This window comes from Ascaphus truei, chromosome 3 (genome assembly GCF_040206685.1).
Source record: "Ascaphus truei isolate aAscTru1 chromosome 3, aAscTru1.hap1, whole genome shotgun sequence".
Taxonomy (NCBI): domain Eukaryota; kingdom Metazoa; phylum Chordata; class Amphibia; order Anura; family Ascaphidae; genus Ascaphus; species Ascaphus truei.
In genome coordinates, this window is record NC_134485.1 from 140468599 (window position 1) to 140496098 (window position 27500).

General features: G+C 40.8%; 1 protein-coding gene across 9 annotated transcripts in view; it reads right to left on the reverse strand.

The window, feature by feature from the left end:
• The window catches only part of RPH3AL (rabphilin 3A like (without C2 domains)), a 692976-nt gene that overhangs the window by 124582 nt on the left and 540894 nt on the right, over window positions 1-27500 (reverse strand). For all 9 annotated transcript variants that reach the window (XM_075589573.1, XM_075589571.1, XM_075589570.1 and 6 more), the window contains one exon: window positions 14363-14537. In XM_075589573.1, the coding sequence (XP_075445688.1) occupies window positions 14363-14537 (175 nt within the window). The remainder of the gene's footprint in view (window positions 1-14362; window positions 14538-27500) is intronic.

Consider the following 27500-nt stretch of genomic DNA (forward strand, 5'->3'; position numbering starts at 1 on the left):
ACACACACACACACACACTCCCATGTACACACACAACAGGGGGAAGAAGAGGATAGGCCGCACAACAGAGCACCACCACCACTGCCCCGCTCGCCCCCCGCTACCATCTCCCGCCCTGCGCGGGCAGCTATGGGACCGTGGGGAAGCGGAGACCAAGGAGGTAAGGGGGGAACACCCCCGCTACCATCTCCCGCCCTGCGCGGGTATCAGGGGAAGCGGCGCGGGAAGCCGGGGAGAGAAGGGGGGGACACAGGGGAAGCGGGGACCTGAGGGACAGGGGAGCACCAGAACGGCAGGAGGCAGCAGGCTGGAGGCATAGGGAGCCGCGGGTGTGAGTTCGGGAGGCAGCAGGATGGAGGCAGAGGGGGCCACGGGTGTGAGTTCGGGAGGCAGCAGGACGGAGGCATAGGGGCCACGGGGGTGAGTGCAGGGGGCATGGGGAGGCAGCAGGACGGAGGCAGAGAATACTTACCGTGTCCAACGATCTGGAAAAAGAATGGCCGCTCATTGGGGGCGGGCTCATATAGAGCCTGGCCGCGCGCCCACAAAGCCTGGGAGCGTGCGCCAAACAACAGTCAGGTAGGGGGAGTTTTTTTTATTTATTTTTTCAGCCAGCGCGAGCAGGGAAATTTTCAGCGCGAGCAGGGAAAATTTTAAAAAACCAACACGTGTGCTGCTTGGGCCAATAGTTGCTCGCCCAGAGGTTAAATCCACTCGCCCCGGGCGTGTAAATGTATTGGATTGTCGAACACTGTATTCCCAGAATCCCTTGCTGCAGTGGAAGTGCTGTTTGCTGGGTGATAATGGTGAAAGACAGGGTTGCAGACCTGTCTAAGACATGCAAATGAATATACAGGAATATTTACAGTTGCTTTATGCTTTACTGTGGAGGGTTTTAGTCACGTTTTTTACCAACCATAACCTTAATAGTCGTGGTGATTACCTACTCTTATCTCATTTAAGCAAATGTCAGTAAGCCAACCTCACACTGATGAGACCCATCAAGGTTGAAACATGTCTGTGAGTGGGTTAACTGACTTTGCATCTCCCAAGTCCTTGCTTAAAAGCTGTGTTTAAAGCAGCATGCATTGATTAAGGGTTGCTCATGTAATGTGAGCATGAGATAAAAAGTGGCACTGTGTGCTCATTTGCATGTCATTTCCCAGAATCCCTTGCTGCAGTGGAAGTGCTGTTTGCTGGGTGATAATGGTGAAAGACAGGGTTGCAGACCTGTCTAAGACATGCAAATGAATATACAGGAATATTTACAGTTGCTATATATATATATATATATATATATATATATATATATATATATATATATATATATATATATATAAAAAGAAAAGAAAAAGGAAAAAAGCGCACCCAATAGTGCAATAACTTCCAGGACATAGAATAAAATTATTTAATAAAATAGATGTGTGATAAAAGTGCACACTTACAAGATGGATATAGATGTCTACTGAGGTGGTGTGCCGTGGTGATTAGATCTGTTGGACTGTAACACTACTTTGAAAGATCTTGACATTGGTTCCTGCTGGCACAGTTTGTTACTGTTACCTACAGGCCTTTGGCGGTGCTTCACGGGTCTGCAGAGGTGTGAGTATTGGCTGATGCCCCTACCCTGTGTCACCCGGCTTATCACACAGTTTACCAAAGAAACCTTTATGTGAATTTATTCTATATCCATGTTGTAAGTGTGCACTTTTATCACACATCTATTTTATTAAATAATTTTATTCTATGTCCTGGAAGTTATTGCACTAGGGGGTGCGCTTTTTTCCTTTTTCTTTTCTTCATAGTTACCGGGAGTGATTCTCCCTTGGGTCCAGCAGCCCCCCTCACCAATTATTCAACTGGCTTTCGATTCAACACACTGCTACCAAAAGATTTTGATGACATTTTGTGTTTGAACACTTTGGACTGGACTTTGTTCATTTTGTGGTATATTTTTATTCATTCATCATCAGATTTATGTGTTAGCGCTGTTTTCTTTTTCTTAATATATATATATATATATATATATATATATATATATATATATATATATATATATATATATATATATATACATACATACATACATACATACATACATACATACATACATACATACATACATAGAAATAGTTTGGAGCACTCACCCAGTCTTGAAAAAACTTTGAAAAGTAGTCAAGGAAGTGGATCAGTGCCCTCAAGAAATTACACATTGATAACCAAGAGAACATTTTAAAAGCAGAGCTGCATAAAAAATGGGTTGCTATTATTTTTAACTGTTCCCTAAGAATTTCAATGCTAAATAAAGTAAAAGTAAATATAGACTCAATAGGATGCACGCTAACACTTCCCATTATACCGCTTGTACATTTTATGTATTTCTCCGATTCGATGGACTGTTTGTCCAAAGTCCATACAAACAGCTTTCGCCGGAAGTTTTAAAATACTTTACTATATGGCTCACTTAGATGCTGTTCTAAAATGACTTACAGTATCTGGTAGAAAGTATGTTTTATCTCACAGATTGTTGCCAAGTTAAGAACAATAGGGATATGATGTTTGAAAATGTAAAGTCATATCCTTTAGCATAGTAAATTAAATACAGCTTTCAAATGGAAATGCAGAAAAGAGTGCTGTATTATTATAGCTTGGTAATGTAGCCCTCTTTCCCTTTAACAAAGAGTCTACCGGTACTGCCGCTACCTGTAGGCTCACAGAAGGCCTGAGCCTTCCCCCACTGGGAGCCGGGGGTGATTGTGTGTCCGCTTTGGTGCTATATCTTGGTGTAGATATCTACAGAAACAAACAGAAAACAGCCGCACTCATAGTGTAGTATGGTTAAAATATTTATGGGACTAGAATTAAAATATGAACTTTGCACTCACAAACGGCCAAGTAATAATCGCATGTATGTGATATAACTCATTCGCCAACAACTGCAGCAGGTAACCAGCTCTGTCTCCGGTGAAGAGCAGTGAATCATCTCTGAGCAGGGGAGCCAGATGGTCGTGGTAAAATCTCTGTGTATCGATCGCAGGAAACACTCCTACTCCTGCCGTTCACATGCTCCTCTCATCACCATAGAGAGCTTCCGGGGTAGCAGTATCCTTCCGGCTGTAGTGAGCATCACGGAGATGGTCCGCCCTGATGACAGAGGGATATGCAGCTCCATTTGATCGCACTAATATCAGTTCAACATGCAATAAAATGTACAATAAATGTACTCCGAATCATATGCCCTACGCGTTTCGTCTTTTAATAATAATAATATCGTGTTCTTGTATAGCGCTACTAGTTTTACGAAGCGCTTTACAGAGACATTTTTCAGGCACAAATCCCTGCCCCATGGAGCTTACAATCTATGTTTTGGTGCCTGAGGCACAGGGAGATAAAGTGACTTGCCCAAGGTCACAAGGAGCCAACACCGGAAATTGACCCAGGCTCCCCTGCTTCAAACTCTCAGTGCCAGTCTTTACTCACTGAGCCACTCCCTCTCCAAGTTTTTTGGACTTTAGGCACATTGGGGCTCTCATTCAAAACACGAGAGACAGAGAAAACACTTAGTTTATGATCACTGTCGTTTAGAAATGTATGGTAGGATATTCCTGCGAATTAACTTATCTCCAGCCCCGGACTTTTAAGACACCCCGCTGGCATGCTGCCATGATGTCTGAAAATGTCTGGAGTTGAAAGGCTCCGACCTACTAAGGTGTGAAGTGAGGAGGGGTAGCCCAAGTACCCCCATCTTAGTGTAAAGTCTGGGAAGATTAGCAAATGGCTGCCTAGCCCAGACTGAGTGTCGCCAGGTAAGGAGGTTGGGTCTCATATGCTAAGCGGCAAAGGTGCAAGGTTCGCAGACTGAGAAGCCACCTCTGCCAGGCTTGTAAGGTATTGGCAACTTCAAGATAGGTGGGGGAAATTATTCCCATGGAGGGATTGGGTGCACAGATTAGGTATAGGAGTTTCAACCCTATAAGAATCCATGCAGCCCATCGGTTCTTCAGTTCCATCTACAGTTCTAAAATTCTACAAGTTTTCGTAACAAGCTTCAGGAGTTTGTAAGAAACAAGGTCCCAAGTACAAATACCACAATGGCAGAACGAACGAAGTAGTTCCGTCAGAGTACACAGTGGTGGCAACTTGCACAGCTGACTGAGGATGGTTTCCAGCTCTGTTTGTGAGCAACTCCCGCTCCTGGGAAATTGCTCCTAGAGCCTTTTTTTTTTTTTTTTTTAAAGATTTAGCTTTGGGAACAAGTTATTTCGTTGGCCCCAACCCAGTAAGTGTATTTTCACTGTAATTGTGTAACATAGTGTGTATGTCATTTGTGGAAATAAATTACAATTTATTTTATCTCTTCGCTTTGCTCAATCAAAGGATCCGGGTATAAATGTGTTAAAAGTGCTGGTCTCCCATGACAGGCAACAATACTCTGATGTCCCTTTTACCCAATGTCAAGGCCCACCCAAAGTGTTGGATATCGCACTATAACTTGTAGTGTTGGTGCACTTGTTGAGGTACCTGCCGGGTACTCCAGTCCCCGGAGCGGCTGACTTAGCAGCAGGGATCTGTTCGATCCAGTGACATCTTCGTCCGTGAAGGCGTCCACCTCCGTGTTGGGTGAATTCCGGCATGGATAATATCACCAGAGCCTCTTGCAATGGAGGTGGTCTGGTCCCAGACCACAGGTCGTAATCACCAGGCAGCGTCTTCACTGTATCCCTGATACTAGACAGTAAAATGGGGAAGCGTCCCTATCTAAGGGGCCTTTCTGAAGCAACCACAAGCTACACGTGCGCTGGGGCCTAAGGGGGGCAAACTAGGCCTAGTCAGAGGCACAGGCTCCTGAGACCCTACCTCTCTGTCTATATCCCTTCTCCGACTACTGGCTCAACGTGAGAAATTTATCTATATCCCCCTACAGGGAAGGCTGCAGCCCTATTGGCTGTTTCGTGGCATGTGACTGCAGCCCCTGGAGCTGTTTTTGCGGGTTGTAGTTCCCCATGCAGAGCTTTCTCTATCCTGGCCGACGCTCTGTGCCATTTGCGCATGCGCGCCTATCTCCTCTAATGGACGCTGCACTATGGAGGAACCACTGCGCATGTGCGATTATTTCCAAAATGGCGGGACCCTGCAAAGGGAGCCGCTGGCGTCTCAGTCACCACCTCAATCGCCGCATGGCCCCGCAATCCTCACAGCCTTCTCCACACCTGTCCGGCGGATCCTCCACCAATTCCAACAGCGCCCGCACACCCGCAGTTCCCCCTGGTGCAGCAGAGGTGAGCGGGGAAGCAAAAGGGCCACGGGGGAACCCAAGAGGGGATACCTGGCCACAGTAAGAACATAAAGTTCTATCTTATATTTGTAAGAGTTCATGCTCACGTAAGAGCTTATAAACTTTCCTACACTGTGAATGTGAAGCACATTGCAAAAACAGTTTAAGCTGTAGCTTGGAAATGTACATATTATGTATGTATAAAGATATGTAACACGGTCATTCCTAAAACAGTCAGTAATTCACATGAATGGGCTTGTTGAACTCTATATAGCAACAGCTGGTTAGTGAAAATCCCCCTGCAATAACATCACAATTATCCTCATTCCAGGAGAACGGAGGCAAATATCATCAGAACCAGAGATCAGTTGGAGGAAAGACCAAAGCAAAGCAGTCATATACAGTACTCCATAAGAGCCTGTCAAATGCGGGTCTTTGCGTCAACATAACTATAATATGGTCATGTGGGTTTGTGTGTCAAACCAAATGTCCCAAACCAAAATGCTGTACTTGCCATATATCTAAGGCTACAACAACCTGAACATTTTAATGCCTTTATTCAGTTATCAAAGAAGAAAAAGACTGCATTATCGCAGCATTAAAACTGGAAAACACCCTTCCCGGAGATGATCAAAAGAACAATGCACGGATGCCCATACACAATGTTTGTTTTTTTTACGGGATTTCAAATGCAGTTTATGGTGCATAGTCACAGCCCATCCCTATGATGGAAAGACTACGTCAGCTGTTTATTTCTACTTATTTGATAAAAGCCTGCAATTCATGTGTTTGCTTGTGTTTTTTTTAATATTTATATTACCATCTAATCTTTTTGCATAAAGATTAGTTTTTTTAGCACCAGATATTCCTTATTCTTTAGGTTAATATTTGTTTTATATGTAAATGCTGATCAACTTTCTCATATTTGACGGATTTGTTAGCCATATAGGTTTATAACTGCTTATACACAGATGATTTTGACACAGGAAAAAAAAGGGAAAAGAGGAACAGAAAATGATGTTTCCCAGGTTTTCTCAAGAATCTCCTACGATCCTGAACCAGGTGAGTTTTTTGGGGCATCCAATCAATAGACTGTTTATATGAAAATTTGGTGTATTTACATATGAACAAATGGAGTGTTTTTTCCTAAAACTGGTGTGAATGTTGATCCCCCAAGGAGAGATTTAAGAACCACTGCTATATATACTTTTATATAATTCACAAGAAAAAAAGATTCACAAAAACATCTTTGTTCTCTATATTCTATAACAGCACCACAAATAGCTTATTGCCCCTAAGCAAAGAATTTAACTGACACAGACATGAATGTTCTATAAAATTCTATTTCATCACAAAAGCAGATTCTGGAGCTTGACACAAAGTCTCCTTTGCACAGTATGATAAAAAAATTAACATATATGATGGCAAGACACTCAAAGGCTTTATTGTATGAGGATATTTGGACAAAGAAAAAATAATGAATTGAGGGTGAGCATGCATGATACTGCAATGTTTGCTTTTAAAAGGTCAGATATTTCTAGACGATATGAAAATATTAGAGTTAAGTGTTATGCCCAGGAGCTTTGCTATATTATTGTGCAGTTTGTCAGTAGATTCTCTATAGAATAACCTTGGAATACGCACCATCACATTTACACAATAATATATGCTTCAAATTCAACCACAACCTGTAAACTGCTGTCCAATACTATTCAGCATCACAGCTCCTTCTCTTTATTCAGTTCTCCAAGATAAAAAAGGTCTGAATTATATTGGCACTAATGTAGAAATGGGTTAACTGATATATATACTGTACAGCTAAACCCCGTTATAGTGCGATCCGTTACAACGCGGATCCGCTTATAACGCGATGCAAGCGTGGCTCCCAATTTTTGTACTTATGAATACGTTACAACACGATTATTGGTATCTTAAATACTTTATTGTACAATGCATACCATTGTACATTATTTCGAACGCGATCCGCTTATAACGCAATGTAATTCTTTGGACCCCAAGCACAGCGTTATAAGGGAGTTGAGCTGTATATATATAGTAATGCAGTAAAAATAAAAACCACACTTAGCCAAATCAGTCAAAAACGAGAGGCATTAACCCTTAAAATCAACTGACCCTACTGATTGCTGCCACTTAGGTCCACGGCTCCACAATTACCGCCTGGGAATTGTATAGGAAAGAATGACCTAGGCGCAAATAAGCAGGGAAAGAGAAAAAAAGAAAAAGAGGAAAATCATAGGGCAGTATATCTAAGCAATTCAGATGATTAATTGGTAAGATATGCACTTACACTTAGTATAGCAAATATCAGCCTTTAATCCACTCAGGGATTCAGGAACTCTGCTTCCGAAATACTACAGCCAATCCGAGCGTGGGAAAAATCCAACAAGCCTATCAGAGCGCTGCCAGTGTATCTAAGCCGGGCAAGTGTGGATTCAAATTCTGACAAGGGCATGCACCAATCTGGCACCTCTACCACTTGTCAGGCAGAAGCCATCCCCGGAGTTAGGCTCCTCAAAGTCTGGGCTGACTTCCATTCATCCCAGGATGTGGGTATTTGAAGCTAACTCCACTGCACAAATGGCTCACACCTGGCAACCTCTGAGGCTTTCATGTCCGGGACCCGAGCAGACTTGATGGCACCAAGCTTGGTAACCACATGGTCTCTCGGAACCGTGGACCTGGAAGTCCCCAGCTCATATACCATGCCCAAGCATTTATACACTTTAAATATACCTGTTTAATAAAATATATTTTACACTGTTATAGTTTCTAAGTCTTTTGGTTATGAGGGATAGAATGAGAATCTGCACTCTTATTCCCTCTAGCCATATCCCCCACACATGGCAATCCTGATTTAGCTTTTAAAATAGATCAACGTTTGCTGGTCGCTCATGCGCGATTGGAACTGGCATACAAGCACCTGGCAAGTGCCGATTGCGCATGCGCTGTCAGCAAATGCCGATCGCGCATGCACTGTCAGCAAATGCCGATCGTGCATGCCTGGCCAATGGGCTAAAAAAAAACAGGACAACATCCCAAAAAGTCGGGACCCTAGTCTTATTAAATAACACCTCTTAGTAAATGTTGCCCTTAGTGGTTGTAACGATGCGCGGAACACGCCCCCTGTGGCGTGTTCCTTCCTTACCTGTTTACTTCTGATCGCCGCCCTCTAGCTGCAAGTCAAGATCCTGTGTCTTTAAGGATTCTGACGAAAGCAACGCCATCGTGCTTCCTGGCAAATCCTGCCCTCTTCCTCCTGACAGGAAGTAAGCCTCTCTTTGACTTTCTCTTTGCTATTAGTTATTTTCTGCCTGCCCTGGTGCCTGCTAGTACTATCATCGCATGCTGTTCCTGCCTGGACCTCCTTGGGACCTTTACTTATCTCCTTATGGATTCCGGAAGACTGGGACAGTCACTCATATACTACTGAGGTTAGTTTACCGTCGGGTAGTGTAGGTACCTGCTTAGTAGGGTTCACCTTGACGTGGTAGCAGGCTTATAATTCCTTGGCCAATGGATTAGACTAAGAACCCTTATGTTAAATTTAGTTTCGCTGCCCCTTGCTGTTTCTGGCACTATGCCTTTAAGGAGGCTGGTCGTCCTCCAAGAAGCTATTCCCTTGTGGATGTTACCTTGTGCTCTGGACTCTACCTCCCCGGCTCCTTACATGTTCCTGTTCCATGTTCCTAGTTCCATGTTCCTAGTTCCATGTTCCTGTTCCATGTTCCTAGTTCCTGGTTCCCGTTCCAGACTCCCGTGCTGAAGCGTTGGCTTTTCCCCACGTTGGTGCCTGAGAACGTGCGCACTCCTGCTCTGCTGTCAGAGCATGCGCGCACATTCAGTTGGATCAGTCGTACCTCTGAGCCAGGCACCGCAGCTCCGGACGCGTCGCGCATTATCCTGTGCGCGGCACGGTCACATGACTACGTGCGCCGATCCCCAGCTGTGCGGCAGCTCACTCCCTTCGTATCCCCTGTGGCCTCCCCACCTCAATAACGGGTCTTTCCCTTTCCCTGCGCTTGTGTGTAGGAGCACAAGCGTGACAGTGGCCCATTCACTTGAATGTGTTATCACTGTCCATCAATGGAGAAAAACCCAAATCAACAGTAAACACTCTAAAATATGTGATTTAAATTAGTTGAAGCATCTACAAAATGTATTGTGTACATTGTGTGCGAATATCCCAGAATTGCGACCTTGCTTTCCTTCAGAAAATAATACACCCAATAGTGTGAATATAGTGATTTTAAACAATAATCATCATGTCCATCCTTATTTTACTAGCAGAACTAGTCTCTTTCATATGACATATGTTCTATGACCTTTCTTATATTCCTTGTATTGCCTTAGGCAATAAACATAACAGTGTTAAATCGGAATCATCTCTTGCAGCTCTCCTTTGGGATATTTCAGCATTACATGCCCTTTCCTAGCCCTCCAGTGCATAAATAGAGTATATTTTGTGCCAACATTACAAATACCCTGATTTTTGCTTCAGTTAATTGAAATAGAGCACTTGCCTTAACCCAGTACAGAAATATATTTGGCAGTGGAGCAGGCCAGATTTGCATGAGGTCTTACAGATACCAGCAAATGCGACTTCATTTATTTCAAGCAAAATATACTCAGAGGATATATTGTTGAAGGCCACTAAAATAAAGATCTGACCTGTGACATTGACTATTTCAAGATACAGGTTCATACTGTATATTTTAATTTTCTTAATCTGTGAAAAAAAGATTAGGTTGTACAATTACTACAAAGCTGTCAAGTATCATGCAGAACAAAATGTTTTGTTTTTTTTTCCCCCACAAGGTTATTTATCTGTGAAAAATTGAGCTAATCACTGTTTTTGTTCGTGCCCCAAAACTATGTCCAGTTTTGTACCAGATGGATGACCAATGAATTTTGTTTATCAGTAATCATTCTAGCTCCCTGCTGGCAGGTGATCCACATGAAAAGAAAGAGCTACAACCATGCACGACCAGAGCTAACTTTAATTTAATTTCTGCCATAAAGCAACAGCTGCAGCATAGTCGTCAGAGGGAGAAAGAATTAAATCTCCGCTAACCAAAAGCAATAAATCAGACTGAAGCAGTTTTTTGTTTTTAATGCCATATTGTGTGAACTGGACTTTTCTGATCATTTTGGGAGTTAGGGCAGGGGTGCACAAACTTCTGGTGCTCCGCCCCCTGTCTGCTCTCCCCCAGTGCTCGCGCCCCCCCTAAACTTTTCGTGCGGTGTCAAATTACACAGCTGAGTCACGTGATGTCACGTGACCTCGCGTCATCATTTGACGCTGTGTTGCCATGGCGATGGGCGTCAAATGATGCCGCAGGTCATTTGACGTTACACCACATGACTAAGCTGCGTCTTTTGATGTTGCGCTGCCCAAAGCTGGCTGAATCACGTTAAGTGAGTTGCAGAGGCCTTGTGCAGTCCCCAGGCATTTAATTTAAATGCCTTGGGGAACAGCTCAGGGACTCTGCAACTTCTGCACCCCCAAAAAAATCTCATGCACCCCTGAGTTAGGGGATAATAATATGTCAGGAGTGGCAATCCCAGTTTAAGAAAAAAAAACAATTTCAAAAGAAAAAATATTGACCTTTAAGTGCTTGAAGCACAGGAGAGTACAGTGACTTGCCCATGGTCAGAAAGAGCGGACACTGGGATTTGAACCAGACACCCCTCTTCCCTGCTTCAAAGTCTGTCAGAGGTTTCATAATCACTGCTTTTACTCACTGAGCCACTCCTAAAAAGGAGCATTTCCAGAGAAGTTCTTCAAACGGTTAACACCCTTAGCAAAAAAACAATATTGGATGTTGTATTGTAAATTAGTTTTGATTAAAACTTAATCATAGTATAGTTATATCTATCTACTACACATATGTGCTTTGTTCTGCTGAGTAGAACAAAAAGTAGATCGAAATGACTGCCGCTCAAAACAAAAAGGGGACACTCACCAGCCAAATGAAACTAAAAACAATTTATTGGGCCACATAAAAAACATGAACAAAAAACAGAGAGAACTCTCCACCCACGCCCCCTATGGTGCTTTCTCACTCCTTGAGTCAGCTGGAGGTACAGTACGGTGGACTATAGTGAGTAGCGCTTACTCCACACCGGGCACGCCCGGAGACAAAGGGTATGATTCTTTGAGTTTTATCCTTATGAGACTCTTACAAGTCCACTAAGGGTTCTACACTCATTTACACTTCCATAATATCCCTTATGTGTCTCCTCCTGTCCTTCCACATGATTGCTTATTACCAAGGCTGTATTACTTACCTCCCAAACCCGGCTTATGCTCCGCTTATCATACTTAATATATATTATACCATTTAATGGGGTCTGTCCTCCTGGAGCGTACATTTGGTTTTTCTCCAGTTTTGTTTTTGCTGAGGACTGTAAATATCCTCCAAATACAAGACAGGATTTTGTATAATAATGTAACCAAGAATAGTCATTTTAGGATTTTCCTACAGTATTATTTGAATAGTCTAGGTCCACTCCAATCTCTCTCCACTTTGAAAAGGAGATTCATAAGTAGTTGACGATCTTAAAGGCTGCCTTGTGGAAAGATTTTAGAATGAGTCATTGCTGTGACATGATCTAGTTACTCTCCCACTCCTGAGGATTTAAATTGCAAAAGCTAAATTTTGCTGGCTGTAAAATAACAGAAAACCTTTTATATTTTTATATAGTATAAATGAAGATACTTTACTGTTAATAGTATTAACCTGCAATAATGCTGAACAAAGCCACACGTGTTTCGTTTCGGTGTAATGGCTACTTCAAGAATGCATTTAGTTTTCTCTTTGAATGTGTTCATGTTTGTGAAACACCTCAGAATTGCCCTTTTTCAATTTTCCCTTGTTCTGTAGCAATTCCACAAAACAAACTCATCTTGCGGGAGGCCTCGCTCTAAACCTTGTCCAAATCCTGCCCATCTAAAAGCAGGTGATGCATTGTTCACACTAATTCAAAAGTAGAGGATTCCATTTAAGCCTACAACTTGGAACACTAATGCTGTTATGTTCTGTATCTGCCAATGCAGTGAGGTGGCTGTTTCACGAAGGAACAGTGATGGAGAATACTTTTATGAATTCAGATACGGTAAATGACAAAATTGTGAAAATCATCATCATTTTGTGTGACACAGGTGTAATTAGTGGAGAAATACTGTTCCCGTCCAGGTTTACAGTAACTTCTTTAAAACATCTCCAGCTTATACAAACAATGTATTAAAAAAGCTTTTCACAATGCTAAGTGCTTTATAATTACAGTATCATTTAGGAAAAAATATATAATTCTACAGGTATATATAAATATACTGTATTTTTTGTATATATATATATATATATATATATATATATATATATATATATATATATATATACACATACATACATACACACATATAGTGTATTGCTGACCTGAAGAAGAGAGGAAATCTCTTGAAAGCTTGTCCTATGACATAAATTGTTCGTCCAAATAAAAATGGTATCACCTAATACTGAAGAACTCATTTATTCTGCATTATCACAACTGGACTAACCCGGCTATGTCCGTTTTTTATATATCACACACACACACATTTATATATCAAGCACTTTACAGAGTTAGAATACAGACACTACAGGGAGATAATATACATAATTATTTTAGCTGACTTAAAAGTAGACGAGCATCATTATTTCAGCTGACTTAAAAGTAGACAAGCAGTGTAATAAAGCAATGGGGAAAGCCAGCAGGGTATTAGTATAGGGAGACTTACTGTATTAGCAGCAGAAAGAAAGTGATGCCTTGTTATGGGCCATATCTTCAGAATGAGATAAATAAATTGGAGATTGTGCAAAGAATGGCTACTAAAATGGTGCATGGTCTGCATCATAATACTTATAAGGAAATACTAAAGGACCTCAATATATACAGCTTGGAGGAGAGAAGGGAAGGGGGATCTGAGAACACGGGGGATGATGACATAACTCACGGAGGAATAAGAAAGCAAACAGGGAAATGAACTGGCACTGGACTGGGAAACAGGGACATGGACACAGGGACAGGACTGGGGCATGATCAGGTAATGGATACAGGGACGTGGGTTGGTGAAAAAACAAAGGGTGAAACGTCAGGAAGGAGCAACTTCCTGGACTTTAAGTAGGGAACAGAGGAGGAATTGGGTGAGTCCTAGGCTGCAGTGCCTCTGGGAATTGTAGTCTTTTGGTCTATTCTGGTGGACAACTATGGTAATGCATCCTGAATGCATGCTCAAGAAAACAGCTTTTTGCCAGGCACCTAGGAACTGGTCTGACCGGGAGATATGATCGAAACTTTCAAATATATAAAGTGTTTTAACAAGGTTCTGGTGGGAAGTATATTTCAGAGAAAGAAGTGCTAGAGCAAGAGGTCATGATCTGAAGCTGGTGGGTGGCAGTGAACATGTGAGGAAGTGCTTCACAGAAAAGATTGTTAACTCATAGAGTAGCCTCACAACAAAGGTGGTAGAGGCGAATACACTAGGGGAATAAAATCAATGCTTGGGATAGACATAAGGGTCAGAGGTTTTGCAACGCACAGGGAAATGTGCATACTAGGTGGGCAAGTGGTTATTTTCTGCATTCAAATGTAGTGTTTTTATATACTGTATATATTTATATATATATTCAAAATTAGATGATAGGTAATCTATATTACCGGCACAGCACTGAGGGGAAACAATGACTTTATTACATCCAAAATGCACAAAGGCCCGAAGTTTCGGTCCCCGGGGGGACCTTCCTCAGTGCACCTTTCCCTCCTCTCCTTTTTACTATACCTTGTAGATTAACTTGATTATGTTTTGCGTTTTATTCTAGTATGTAGTGTTCAAAGTCTGAAAAGTTATATATGCATTACAAGAAAAAAAAAACAGCTTAATGCTAAAAACAAATAAATTCCTTACATTCTGTGGCTATTTTGGATTGCTTCAACTTTAAAGCATTTGATTCGTTTTGGTGTAAACCTGAAACCACCACTGTTGTATATGAATCAAGCATTGGGGGATCAAAATAACATGCCACTGACCTCTTCCTTTAGCCCAGGTGTATGTTCGGTTAGTTGTATTGCTCTTTATATCATGTACCAGTGGCTCAGGTTGTGCAGATCTTAGGTGCAGTTCATTGGCTTTACTTGAGATTTTCAATGGCAAGATGTATTTAGGCAGACCTTTGAAAAACCAGGCTCCAGATCTTTTCCAAACCTGCAAGAAAAACATGGTATTTTAAGAAAGAGACTCTCCTTTGCAGCATCCATGCATCAATATTTAATTCTGTTTTTGTTTTCTAATCCTGAAAAGTTAAAATGCACATATTGATGGTTCCTGTTTCCCTTATGAAAAGCTGACAATGTTTTCACAAAACAATTTATTCAGCTGTAAACCTCTAGTTACTTTACCTCCCAAACTTCAGAGGACACAAAAATAAGCAAAATGCGAAGAAAGTGTAGATCGTAGACGAACAATATTAATTATCATATTTATATTACATTTACAGTATATATTCGATTGAGTTCCATTGAAAGTGATCATGGACCCAGTTTCAAAATATACACAATTTATGGGGCTAAGGAGTACCAGATGTAAAGCAGGTGTAAAACAAACATTTGGACATCAACGTTCATTCCCCACACGGCTTACAATCTAATATTCATTTCTCTACAGCCAACATTGAGAAATATAACAAGACCTGTTTGTGCAGGTTTTGGGCCACAGCTGGGATGGATGAAATCAAATCTTTAACATTCAGAATCACAGCCAAGAGGAGGAAGGATTGCATTATCCTAGCAGCATTTCTCATTTTGTACCTCTTATTGCTTTATCCTTCCAACCCAGCTTATGACATAAGGCAGATCTTTGTGAAAACACAGAGCGTTTTGAATGTCGAGTCGAATAATACATTGCATCTTTTTTTTTTTTTTTACTGTGCAGGAAAATGAAAGCGGCAATTTAATTATGCATTGTGATAACAAAGACAAATAATGACTCGCTGAAGGCTGTGAAATTGAAGTTTCTGTTTAGACAAGTGTGTTGTAATAAATGTACTGAATAGCGATGTGCCAACAAAACACATTTAGTTTTGCAAATTTTTCACAAATTTGTGAAAATGTTGCAGTTACTTTTTTATTTAAAATATGGTGAACAAGTTGCCTATTATCCAAATATTTTTTGGAAAATAGCAACATTACAGCTTTTGACCACATTATTTATATATATTTTTTCCGTTAAACTAGATTACTTGATCAATAAATTTAGTCTGTAATATTCATCACCATTGCTGATGGCTGCATCATACAGTACACTTCCTTGAGCTTTACCTTCTTGATGTTATAGATATTACAGAGAGACAAATCACAACAGGAATAATTAATGCTTGTCCTCGCTATTTCAAGCGCTAGCTGCCTGCAAACAGTTTATCTGAGGCAGCCCAGTAGACTCCAATTCCCATTCATTGACACAACAGTACCATTCAGTAGTTGTCACATTGACCTTTATTACAAAAATCAGCCACAGCCTTGAGTGCCTTAGGCGACGAAGCACATGACCATTCGAGTTAGGTTCCCCCTACCCCCCCCCTTATCCCTTGGCTCCTGTGGTTTGGCCTCTTGCTCTACCCCCCACCTGTTGCATAATGGGGTGATGTGGGGGAGGGCTGGAGGTAGTTTATTTAAATCCTGGGCAGGGGAGGAAAAACAGTCTACGCCCTGTCAGAAAAGTTCCTGCCAATGACTTTGTTATGCGACTATCCTGTTACTGTTATATGGTTATACGGTTATACTGTTAATGTTTTTTTTTAATATAAAAAGAAACATCAAATACAGAGGAAGAAAATAAATGAAAGATTTAGATGTCTGGTTATGTTTGAGGTGGGCATTTTAAGGTGTGTTGTTGCCTTTGTCATGGCGGCTGTTGGGTGGCAAGTACGCTTTAACCTTGCCAGCCACTCTATGGTGCGGAAAAGCCCTGTGGTGGCTGAGGGTGGTGAGTGGGCAGGGCTCATTTGTGTGTGATTCCCTTGGGCCCATTGTTGCTAAACTGCCTGGCCAGTAAGGTACCCAGCTTGGAGGGTCTTGCGGGTACCATTGGTCTTTACCCGATGGTGGAGAACGCAGGCAGGGTTGGCACTTATCAGGTTCCATCTTTTGTTTTAATAAAAACCATACCCTTTGTACCTCCAGACTTTCCTTATGTGTTTATTTATATATACAGTAACTTACTGGGATGCATAAGGGGGGAGGAAGGGGGAGCTTCCTTGCAGGCTACAAGGTCAAGCTAATGAAAATTTCTGTATATCCGTGCCCTGTGTATGGCCTTCACAATTAAGAATGTCAAATAAACTTGGTGAAGAGGCCGCTTTTCTCATCAGAACTTACATACAATTAATACATATATTGCATATAAAATTTTAACCCTTGGTTAATTTTTGTGAATGTTGACTACTTTTCTACTCTTGAATATCAAAATATATAATTTGCCATTTTTAACACCTGTCTCATAAACGAAGACTTATTGAACAGCATAAACTTCAAATTGCACAACAGCCTACTCACAAAAATAAAACTTCAGTTTATTAGCAAAGACATAAATAATCACGTGGGTCCCATGTGTAAGATTGACCACATTCCACAGCCATGCAAATTTACCATTGGCTGCACTTTGCTCAACTGGGAGTTAACATTTCCAAAACCTTGAATGATATACACAGATGTAGCACCCATTATCATAACCCTTTGCTTTGGTGGGAAATCCATAATGCAATATTGTGTAGTGGCGTTCAAAAAAAACAAACTTATTATGTGCCAAGAATAAGGAGTGCCAAGTCGCTAATATACTAGGGCAAAATCTGTAGCAACATTTCCCAAGATATTGTTCTAACTAGTTATGTCAGTGATACTTTAACCCTGATTTCAAACCTCAACACTTCCCTGGAGTTGGAGGCAAATCTGCTTAAAATGACAGGTCCCAGGACAGCATGCTGTTCATGACTCCCATTCCATTAGTCCAACAGGAAACCAACTACCAATAGAAGGCTTCCCAAATGTGGTTGACTAAGGGGTCTGCAGAGTACATGTTGAAGTGGTATGTTTAGCAAATACGAGTGATCAATAAAAGAAGCAAAGCAGAAGGAAATGGTAATCTAAATTTACTACATAACACTGAAATGTATTGCACATTTATATTCAGTTCAGATGTAGCAAAAATGATTGCTCTGACTGGTGGGTGGAATATTCTGCGATATTCTGCATTATCACTGCTATTGAATCCTATGTAGACTCTGTGACACTTTACCTTTTGACACAATATTCATTGTTAGGTAAGTGTCTACAAGAGTTAATTTTGGAGTTCATATCTCTGGATGTTTTATTTCTATCTTTCTATCTTTAATCATGGATGCATTCTGAATATCTGGATTAACATTCTGATTTATCTCTTCAAACAGGTATATGTCATTGAGCTGCATTCTACCAACCAGAGAAATTAAGATTTAATTGGCTTTTGGGGTATGTGTCATTGAGCTGCATTCTACCAACCAGAGAAATTAAGATTTAATTGGCTTTTGGGGTATGTGTCATTGAGCTGCATTCTACCAACCAGAGAAATTAAGATTTAATTGGCTTTTGGGGTATGTGTCATTGAGCTGCATTCTACCAACCATAGAAATTAAGATTAATTGGCTTTTGGGGTATGTGTCATTGAGCGGCATTCTACCAACCAGAGAAATTAAGGTTTAATTGGCTTTTGGGGTATGTGTCATTGAGCTGCATTCTGCCAACCAGAGAAATTAAGATTTAATTGGCTTTTGGGGTATGTGTTATTGAGCTGCATTCTACCAACCAGAGAAATTAAGATTTAATTGGCTTTTGGGGTATGTGTCATTGAGCTGCATTCTACCAACCAGAGAAATTAAGATTTAATTGGCTTTTGGGGTATGTGTCATTGAGCTGCATTCTACCAACCAGAGAAATTAAGATTAATTGGCTTTTGGGGTATGTGTCATTGAGCAGCATTCTACCAACCAGAGAAATTAAGATTTAATTGGCTTTTGGGGTATATTTGTGAGCTGATTCCTATCAATTGAGACAGAAATGATAATCTAATTAACTATTTTGTAAATCTGAGTTGATTAGACAAAACCCTCCCTTAAGTGTTAGTCAAATGCATGTGAATAGGGTACTTAAGTCACTGTTGCATGGCTGTTTAGCCATAAGGCTGTGTAACATCAAAAGCATCACATCATAAGTGTACATCAAAAGTGTCTACAAGAGTTAATTTTGGAGGTGAAGATTGGAGGAAGATCTGGACTCTGCATTACAACTTTGCCACTGTGAGACATTAACTTTTAACATCTGTGATTTATTTGTACACTTTTATCCTCCAGTACCTTGGAACTCTCTCCTCCTGCATCTCACTATGCCCTCCCTATTTCTTTTTCTGTTTACCGTTTCCTCACTCCTTTGTGAGCATTTCTGTTCTCTACAACATCTCCACTCCCCACTGCACCATTATTTATACACCTCTCTCCCAACAACTTATTTACTCCTCACTAAAAAAACACCCACACAAATCCTCTATTCACACCCTCTATCTACTCCTTCCTGCTGCTGGGGATCTTCCCTAAGCCTGAATCCAGAAATACACACCTGATCTCACTCACGCCTCCCTGCCACCTCTTCCCCTGTAAATGGTGTTAACCTTTTCATTTAACACTGACCTTCCTTAAATTTTACCCCACAAATCAAGCATCCCAATAGCCTGCCCTCATGGCTAATGTCCCACACTCAGTCACTCCTACCACCCATTGTGACCAAACACTGCCATCTACAGCACTTACTCCCTCCCCTGCTGTTTCTGTAAGTTTCCAATTAAACCTCTTAGATTGTAAGCTCTTCGGGGCAGGGATTTCCTTTCCTATTGTCTGATTTTGCTGCACTTATTGTATAATTATAATTCCCTGTACTGTATTCTTTGTGAAGGGCTGAGTACACTTTTGGCGCTATATAAATAAAGACATACAATACAATACAAATAAAGCTTGCTAAATGTGTACATACAGTATATTGCAGTACGTTATAAATATGGTACAAAAGGTATTGTTGACAAATACAGTTAGGTCCAGAAATAATTGAACAGACACAATTTTCATAATTTTGTCTCTGTACGCCACCACAATGGATTTGAAATTAAACAACCGAGATGCAATAGAAGTGCAGACTTTCAGCTTTAATTCAAGGGGTGGAACAAAAATATTTTATGAAACGTTTAGGAATTGCAACCATTTTCATACACCGTCCCCTTATTTCTGGGGCTCAAATGTAATTGGACAAAATAACACAATAATAAATAAAATGTTCCTTTTTAATACTTTGTCGAGAATCCTTTGCAGGCAATGACTGCTTGAACTCTGGAGCGCATGGACAATCCCAAACGCTGGGTTTCCTCCATTGTGATGCTTTGCCAGGCCTTTACTGCAGCTGTCTTCAGTTGTTGTTTGTTCGTGGGTCTTTCTGCCTTAAGTTTTGTCTTCAGCAAGTGAAATGCATGCTCGATCGGGTTGAGATCAGGTGATTGACTTGGCCATTGCAGAATATTCCACTTCTTTGCCTTAAAAAACTCCTGGGTTGCTGTTGCAATATGTTTTGGGTCATTGTCCATCTGTAAAGTGAAGCGCCGTCCAATTAACTTCGCTGAATCTGAGCAGACAATATATCCCTATACACTTCAGAATTCATCAGGCTGCTTCTGTCTTCTGTCACAACATCAATAAACACTAGTGAACCAGTGCCACTGTAATCCATGCATGCCCATGCCATCACACTGCCTCCACCATGTTTTACAGATGATGTGGTATGCTTCGGATCATGAGCCGTTCCAAGCCTTCTCCATACTTTTTTCTTCCCATCATTCTGGTACAGGTTGATCTTAGTTTCATCTGTCCAAAGAATGCTGTTCCAGAACTGGGCTGGCTTTTTAGATATTGTTTGGCAAAGTCTAATCTGGCCTTTCTATTCTTGAGGCTTATGAATGGTTTGCACCTTGTGGTGAACCCTCTGTATTTTCTCTCGTGACGTCTTCTCTTTATGGTGGACTTGGATAATGATATGCCTACCTCCTGGAGAGTGTTCTTCACTTGGCTGGATGTTGTGAAGGGGTTTTTCTTTACCATGGAAAGGATTCTACGATCATCCACCACTGTTGTCTTCCGTGGACGTCCAGGCCTTTTTGTGTTGCAGATCTCACCAGTGCGTTCTTTTTTTCTCAGAATGTACCAAACTGTTGATTTGGCCACTCCTAATGTTCCTGCTATCTCTGATGGATTTTCTTTTTTTTTTGCAGCCTAAAGATGTCCTGTTTCACTTGCATTGAGAGCTCCTTTGACCGCATGTTGTGGGTTCACAGCAACAGCTTCCAAATGTGAATGCCACACTTGGAATCAACTCCAGACCTTTTACCTGCTTAATTGATGATGAAATAACGAAGGAATAGCCCACACCTGTCCATGAAACAGCTTTTGAGTCAATTGTCCAATTACTTTTGGTCCCTTGAAAAAGAGGGGGCTACATATTAAAGAGATGTAATTCCTAAACCCTTCCTCCAATTTGGATGTGAATACCCTCAAATTAAAGCGGATAGACTGCACTTTAAGTCCATATTAATTATTTAACTGTAACTTGAATTTATTTTGGTACACAGCCGAAATAACAAGACTTGTATCAGTGTCCAATTATTTCCAGACCGAACTGTATTTTGTGTTTGTTTTCCATGGTTCATAAAAACAGGAATAAGCAAAGAACCTTCAAATCCCATCTTAAATCCCTTTAATCTCTTGAGCCCTCCTATATTTTCTTGTGTTGCCACCTCTCAAACAATTCTCCAATACTTTTCCTATTCCTTTAGTGTCCACGACTCAAACTCCCAATGCCTTCTATTTTCTCTACATTCTCCTCCTCCAATGCTTCTTTATATACTCCATTCTTCTAAAGTATCTAAAGTCCCTTTCCTCCCGCTCTTCTGCTATGCTTATCTTAGAGTACAGTATGTCCTCAGATTCATCTAGTCTCCTCTCGCACTAGCACCCTTCCTTTGCTGACTTGGTGCCCCACACCTTCCTTCCTTCTCTCTTATGCCACTGACTAACAAACTCATTTTTGCAACATTACTTTGGAAAATTGCATTTTTAACAAAAAATGACATGTTTTAACGCACGAATTAGAAACAGATATAGAAAGAAGAAATGGTGTTGAGAGCACCAAAAATCGAATCCAATTTAGCTGTGCCATCAAATTACACATAATTGGCACATCAGCAGCCTACACTTCAAACACATGTATGGGTTACAAAATGGAAACGTTAAAACATTTGGTTCAGGCTTTCCTTATTAGAAAGACCCGAGTGGCAGGGATTTAACATGTAAATAATATGAATACTGAAATGATAGACTTTTTTTTTTCTTTCTTTAGGCCAACACGTAAAATATAGAGTGAGATGTTCCTAAAATACAAATGAGTTAATTAACCTTTCTTGACATCATAAATGCAGTTCTAAGAGCCTGCATAAGTGCTCCCTGAGGGAACAGGAACGGATATGGACTAGTTTTAAAAAGGGAAAAAATACAGACAATTTACATTCAGTTTTGTAGAAAGCAGATGATGTACTGTACAGTAAGCAAAGGGACACAAAGTAAAACAACACAGCTGCAATAATATACAGTACTGAGCCGAAGAGCTGGGAATCAAACATATCTCTGCTCCAGCAAATCTTTCTACTGTTTGAATATCTTATTTCTGTCCCTTTGCTGGTAATAAATGCGGTGGTCTCTGGTCACAGGTAAAAAAAAAGACTAACAATTTAAACTTGCAATATATTGCGATGACAATTTATACAGCGATAAACATAAGACATTTTACAGGAAGAAAAATCAACTAGACAATGCAAAATTTCCAAAAGGTAATGCTGTTACACCATGCTTGGCATAAATAATATTCAGAATAGCAATAGTGGCAATTTAAAGAATCAATCCCCTTAAATGAAAACCGTTTTACTTTTTAATTTAGTGTAATCTGAGCTCCAGGGACCCTATGTTCCCAAAATAGCAATACATTTATATGCAAATAGAAAAAAAAAGCAATGTCTGGAGAGGTCACAACAGAAATGTGCGAGGTCAACACTCAATTATGTTTTGGCTTTTTATTGGCTGTTGGAATAAGGCTGACCTCAGCAGCCATACTGTGTCCACTGGACAAATATTATTGCTCGGACTACCGTGGATATTCTCGAGGAATGAGAGAAGCTTTAAAAAATTGATGGATTGCTGCATTAAGCACTGTCCTTTTTTATTTTTATTTTCAGCATTTTCTTCTAAACACCTGACACTTGTGCTTCAGGAACATTATGGAAATATATAAAACCAGGATAGAGACCTACCTGTTTATCCAGGAATGTAATTAAATGAACCACAAGCTGTCCTACATTTAAAAGCTACAGTAACGCCCGTCTTGCATTGTATCTTTCCTTGTATTTAGTCTCTTTTAAAACCTTAAATGTTCTCTTCTTTTTTTCCCCTTTTTGTAACTGTTTAGTGCCTTGGGTCCCATTGGGATGAAGCACTATATAAATAAACATATTATTATTATTATTAATCTTGAATGGAAAACAAATGCCCTGCGCGCCTACCTAATTTTACTAGTTTTTAAAGTAAATAGTATAATGGTGAATGGTGATTGTTACTGCTTTAAGAATGTCTCATGTGAAAGATAGCTCCCATAAATCTTAGCACATTCAATTTTAATAGTTTGCAATCCTGTTGGAGACAGCACATGATACAATGACCTTGTTTGCTGTTATAAAGCTATTGTTAACAGTGAGTAATCATTATACTTAAAGCTAACCAATATTGATATCCTCTCTAGTAACTGGTAGTCTACTCAGAAGAGACACATAAAACATATTACGGATGAGCAACCCATGGCACATTTTTGTATTTTTATTTCTATAGCACCAACCGTATACGCAACGCTCCACAGAGGTGTGATACAAGAAGTAATACAGGGGAGAAGAATACAAACACACGTGCTTTAAGAAGCAATCCGTGCTAGTCATTTTTTTTGTTTTTGAATCTATATATCTTTTTTTAACCTTATTTAAAACAAGTGGTGCTCCTGAACTTTACCATGGTACTCAAAGCTATGAAGGACCTTGTGGTCCCTGAGATATTAAAATGTAAAACTCCCTCACAAGAATTCTGGTTTAGGAGAAACAATAGGTCAAGTGTGGTCACCCTCAGTGGCATCCAATAGAAAGCTGTTATATTATCATGAGATATTGCAGCTTTCTTTTGGGTGGTGCAATATACTATCACAGTAATTTTGGGTTACATAGTAGATGAGGTTGAAAAAAAGACATCTGTCCATTGTGTTACATAGTTACATAGTAGATGAGGTTGAAAAAAGACTTCCGTCCATCAAGTTCAACCTATGCTAAATTTAGACAACAGATACTTTATCCTATATCTATACTTATTGATCCAGAGGAAGGCAAACAAAAAACCCCATTAAGGGGAAAAATTAATTCCTTCCTAACTCCAATAATTGGCAATCGGATTAATCCCTGGATCAACATCCTTCCCATATATACTTATTTGGTATATCCCTGTATACCTTTCCCATCTAAAAAGATGTTCAACCTTTTTTTGAACAAATCTATTGTATCTGGCATCACAGTCTCCATGGGTAATGAAATAGTTACATAGGTGTTCCACCTATGTTAAATATAGAGGATAGATACTTATCCTAGATTTGTATTTACAGTATATTGATCCAGAGGAAGGCAAACAAAAATCCCCAGTGAAACATCATCTAATAAGAGGAAAAATAAATTCCTTCCTGACTCTAAATTATGACAATCTGATTTCTTCCTGGAACAACATCCTTCCCATGTTTACTTATTTAGTATATCTTTCCATTCTAAGAGAGATGTTCAACCTTTTTTTGAAGATATCTATTGTATCTGCCATCACAGTCTCCATGGGTAATGAATTCCACATTTTAAACTACCCTTACTGTAAAGAACCCTTTCCTTTGATGCTGGTGAAATCTCATTTCCTCCAACCTTAAGGAATGCCCCCGAGTCCTTTGTACTGCCCTTGGAATGAATAGTTCTTTTGAAAGTGCCTTGTCTTGGCCCTGAAAAAAAAAATATATATATATATATTTTTTTTAAAATAAATTTGTTTATTTTCATAATATAACATTACAGCTTATGTCATCAAAACATAACATACAAAAAGAGAAAACATTATTTTCCTGATCATTAGAGCACACAGGACTAAACTTATATCAAGTACTAATTAACTATTCTTTCTTCAGTTAAAAAACATAACCAAAAAAAACGCATTACAATATAACTTCTTATATTAGAGGGAAGTATGGTCCCAGGGGGGGCCTTGGCGGAGCACTACCGAAGAGAAGGAGGGGGCTGCAACCAGTTATGAATAAAAACGCTTTATTGGGCTTTTTGATAAAGGGACGCAGGTCCCGAAATGCGTCAAAGTGACCATGTACTTTTGTTTGACCACTCAATAAAGCGTTTTTATTCATAACTGGTTGCAGCCCCCTCCTTCTCTTCGGTAGTGCTCCGCCAAGGCCCCCCCTGGGACCATCCTTCCCTCTGCTACGCTGGACGTGATGCACCCATTCAACAAGGACAGAGCTGTGCTGAAAGGGGGAGATCTCAGTATCATGGACTGATATGGTATGTACATTTTGGTTTTGCTGGGGCTTGTTTGGGACCTTTATGGTATATATGGAGATCTGAGCCAGCCATACAGCGTTACCAGTACTCATATACCACTGCATTCATTGCTAATTTGAGTCTCCCATAGCACTTATCATTGCTCTCATATACCTTGTTCAAGACTTATAATACATTATATATACCTATCCCTGGGACAGCTGAGACCCGACTTTGGGAGAATATCCCTTACCCACCATAACTTCCTATATTACATTGAAATACTGAACTAAAAACAAACAAATACATTTCTAACCAGTAAATTCTCACTTTATCACAGCAAAAAACTAAACTAGCATACTGTATTCTAACATTTACCACACTAACTTCCTTTTATACAGTATATATTGTGACATCTCAGTCCCAGCGTCGGATCTTTTGTCCAGATCAAAGGCAGGAAACTCTGTACTTTCTAAGCAGGGGTTCATTTACAGGGTACAAAGCAAAGTACAGGGTTAACACATAACACAAAATAGAAACAAAAGACCTAACTCCTTCCAGGAGTACTGACTAATACTGCTTAGTCCCTAACTAATCGTGGGAGAACTAAACTCTTTCCCCATTTTACCCAGTTTACCTGTAGCAGATCTCCTTTCAGTCTGTCACAGGGCTGTCTGTGTGTGTCTTCAGATCAGTCTAGCAGCGGCGTCTCTCACCCTCTCTGTATAACTCTCAACAGTGTGTGTCTGGCAGCATGGGAGGGGGAATCTCTGTATCACTTCCTGACTATACAGGCTAGGCTAATTAGCTCATTAACTCTCAGCTGAACAGACCTTTCCAAGAGGATTAACTCTATGAGAGCTGTAAAGTCCCACAACTGCCCCATTCTAACCCTTAGAGGGTAGTGACGGCATCACATATCCCTCCCCCCAGCGAAACATTGTCCTGTGAGCGGCCCGTGCACTATTCCCGTGCACCAGCCTCTTTGTCAGACATGTGTGACATCCACCTCTTCTTAAAGGTTTTCTTCATATTAGACCTCCTGCTGAGCAGTAATAGAGTCCAGTGTAGTGTCCCACTCAGTCTTCAGAGCTTCGAGCTTTTCGCCTAGGTCACGCTGTTGTTTCTCTGCCTTCTTGCGGCCAGCACGCTCAGACTCCAGGTCCTTCCTCAGGTCTTGAAGCTGTCCTTTTATACTTATTTTCTGGCTCAAGGCAGCTGCCAATTCAATTCCTCTCAGGGCCTTCATCTCTTCCCGGTGCTTGCTCTGGGTTTGTGTCAGCGCATCCTTCAGATTTTGGATCTCTGTAGTTTTTGTCACTAGGATTGCAGGTGCTTCTGTTTTCCATGCCTCTTTCTCCTGGGTGTACTGATTTTTGGTAATGGAGCAGGCTCTCTGCTTCTCCAGCTCTTTCTCCAGCTTGAGGTTGTCCTCCATTATAGCTGTGAGTTGCTGGGACGTGTGTTCAGTTATCCGCTTTAGCTCTAGAAGCCTTTTATCCAACTTCAGTTTTTCAGATTCCAAGGTTTGGACATTTTTAGTTTTTTCGTATTCTGCTTCCAGTGATACTTGGGTAAGGCTCAGGGTGGCCTTCAGCTCATAATGCTGCTCGGCGGGGACCCACTGGGTACTCAGTCGCTCCTGTAGCACTTGCTGCTTTACTTTACCCAGCTCTGTTTTTAACGTACAGACCTCTCGCTGAGAAACTTCTAGCTTGCTGATGAGGCGTTGAACGTCTTGTTGGGACGCCTCATAGAACCGTTTCCAGTCAACACTCTTTTGGTCTGACTCACTTGGATTTCTGCTTATGGCGGCATTGGTAGCCTTTGTCATACCAAGGCTAGTAGTCACTCCTGTGACGATTGCGCCAAGCGCTCTGTGTTATAGTCCACCTCTGGTCTTTTCTGATGCCACGGGGTAAGCTTTCCCTGCAGCTTCTGTTGCACATGGAGGTTGTCCTTTACGCGGGGCCACATAGGAGTCCTCGTCGTCCTCTTCTGAACTGCAAGAACTGTGCTGAACTGTAGAAATCCAGCGCGAACCATGCCCCACAGAAAAGTTACATTCCATAGGTTCCGCGTTCCGAGAGCAAACTGCGGCCACATCTCCAAGTTCATGGCATCTGTAGCACTCTATATACCTTCCAAAACTGGGTTGGTGTTTTGTCTCCAGTCTACTGGGAACAACGAGACCAGAGTCCCTCCTAGGTGCTGTGGGACTGTGCTCCACCATCAGAAAGGCACGGAATAGTACTGATGTTCATGCTGTGGACCCAGGTTCTTCCCTGAGCTGTATGAGGACACTTGAGGACACTAATCCTTGCTGCCGACGGCATACCAACCCAATGTGGCGGTGACTATATGTGTTCACACATGCCTGATTATTTGCTTTCCTTGTGAGTGAGCCTGTTTCCTCGAATCCCTTTTATTTTGTCAATAAAT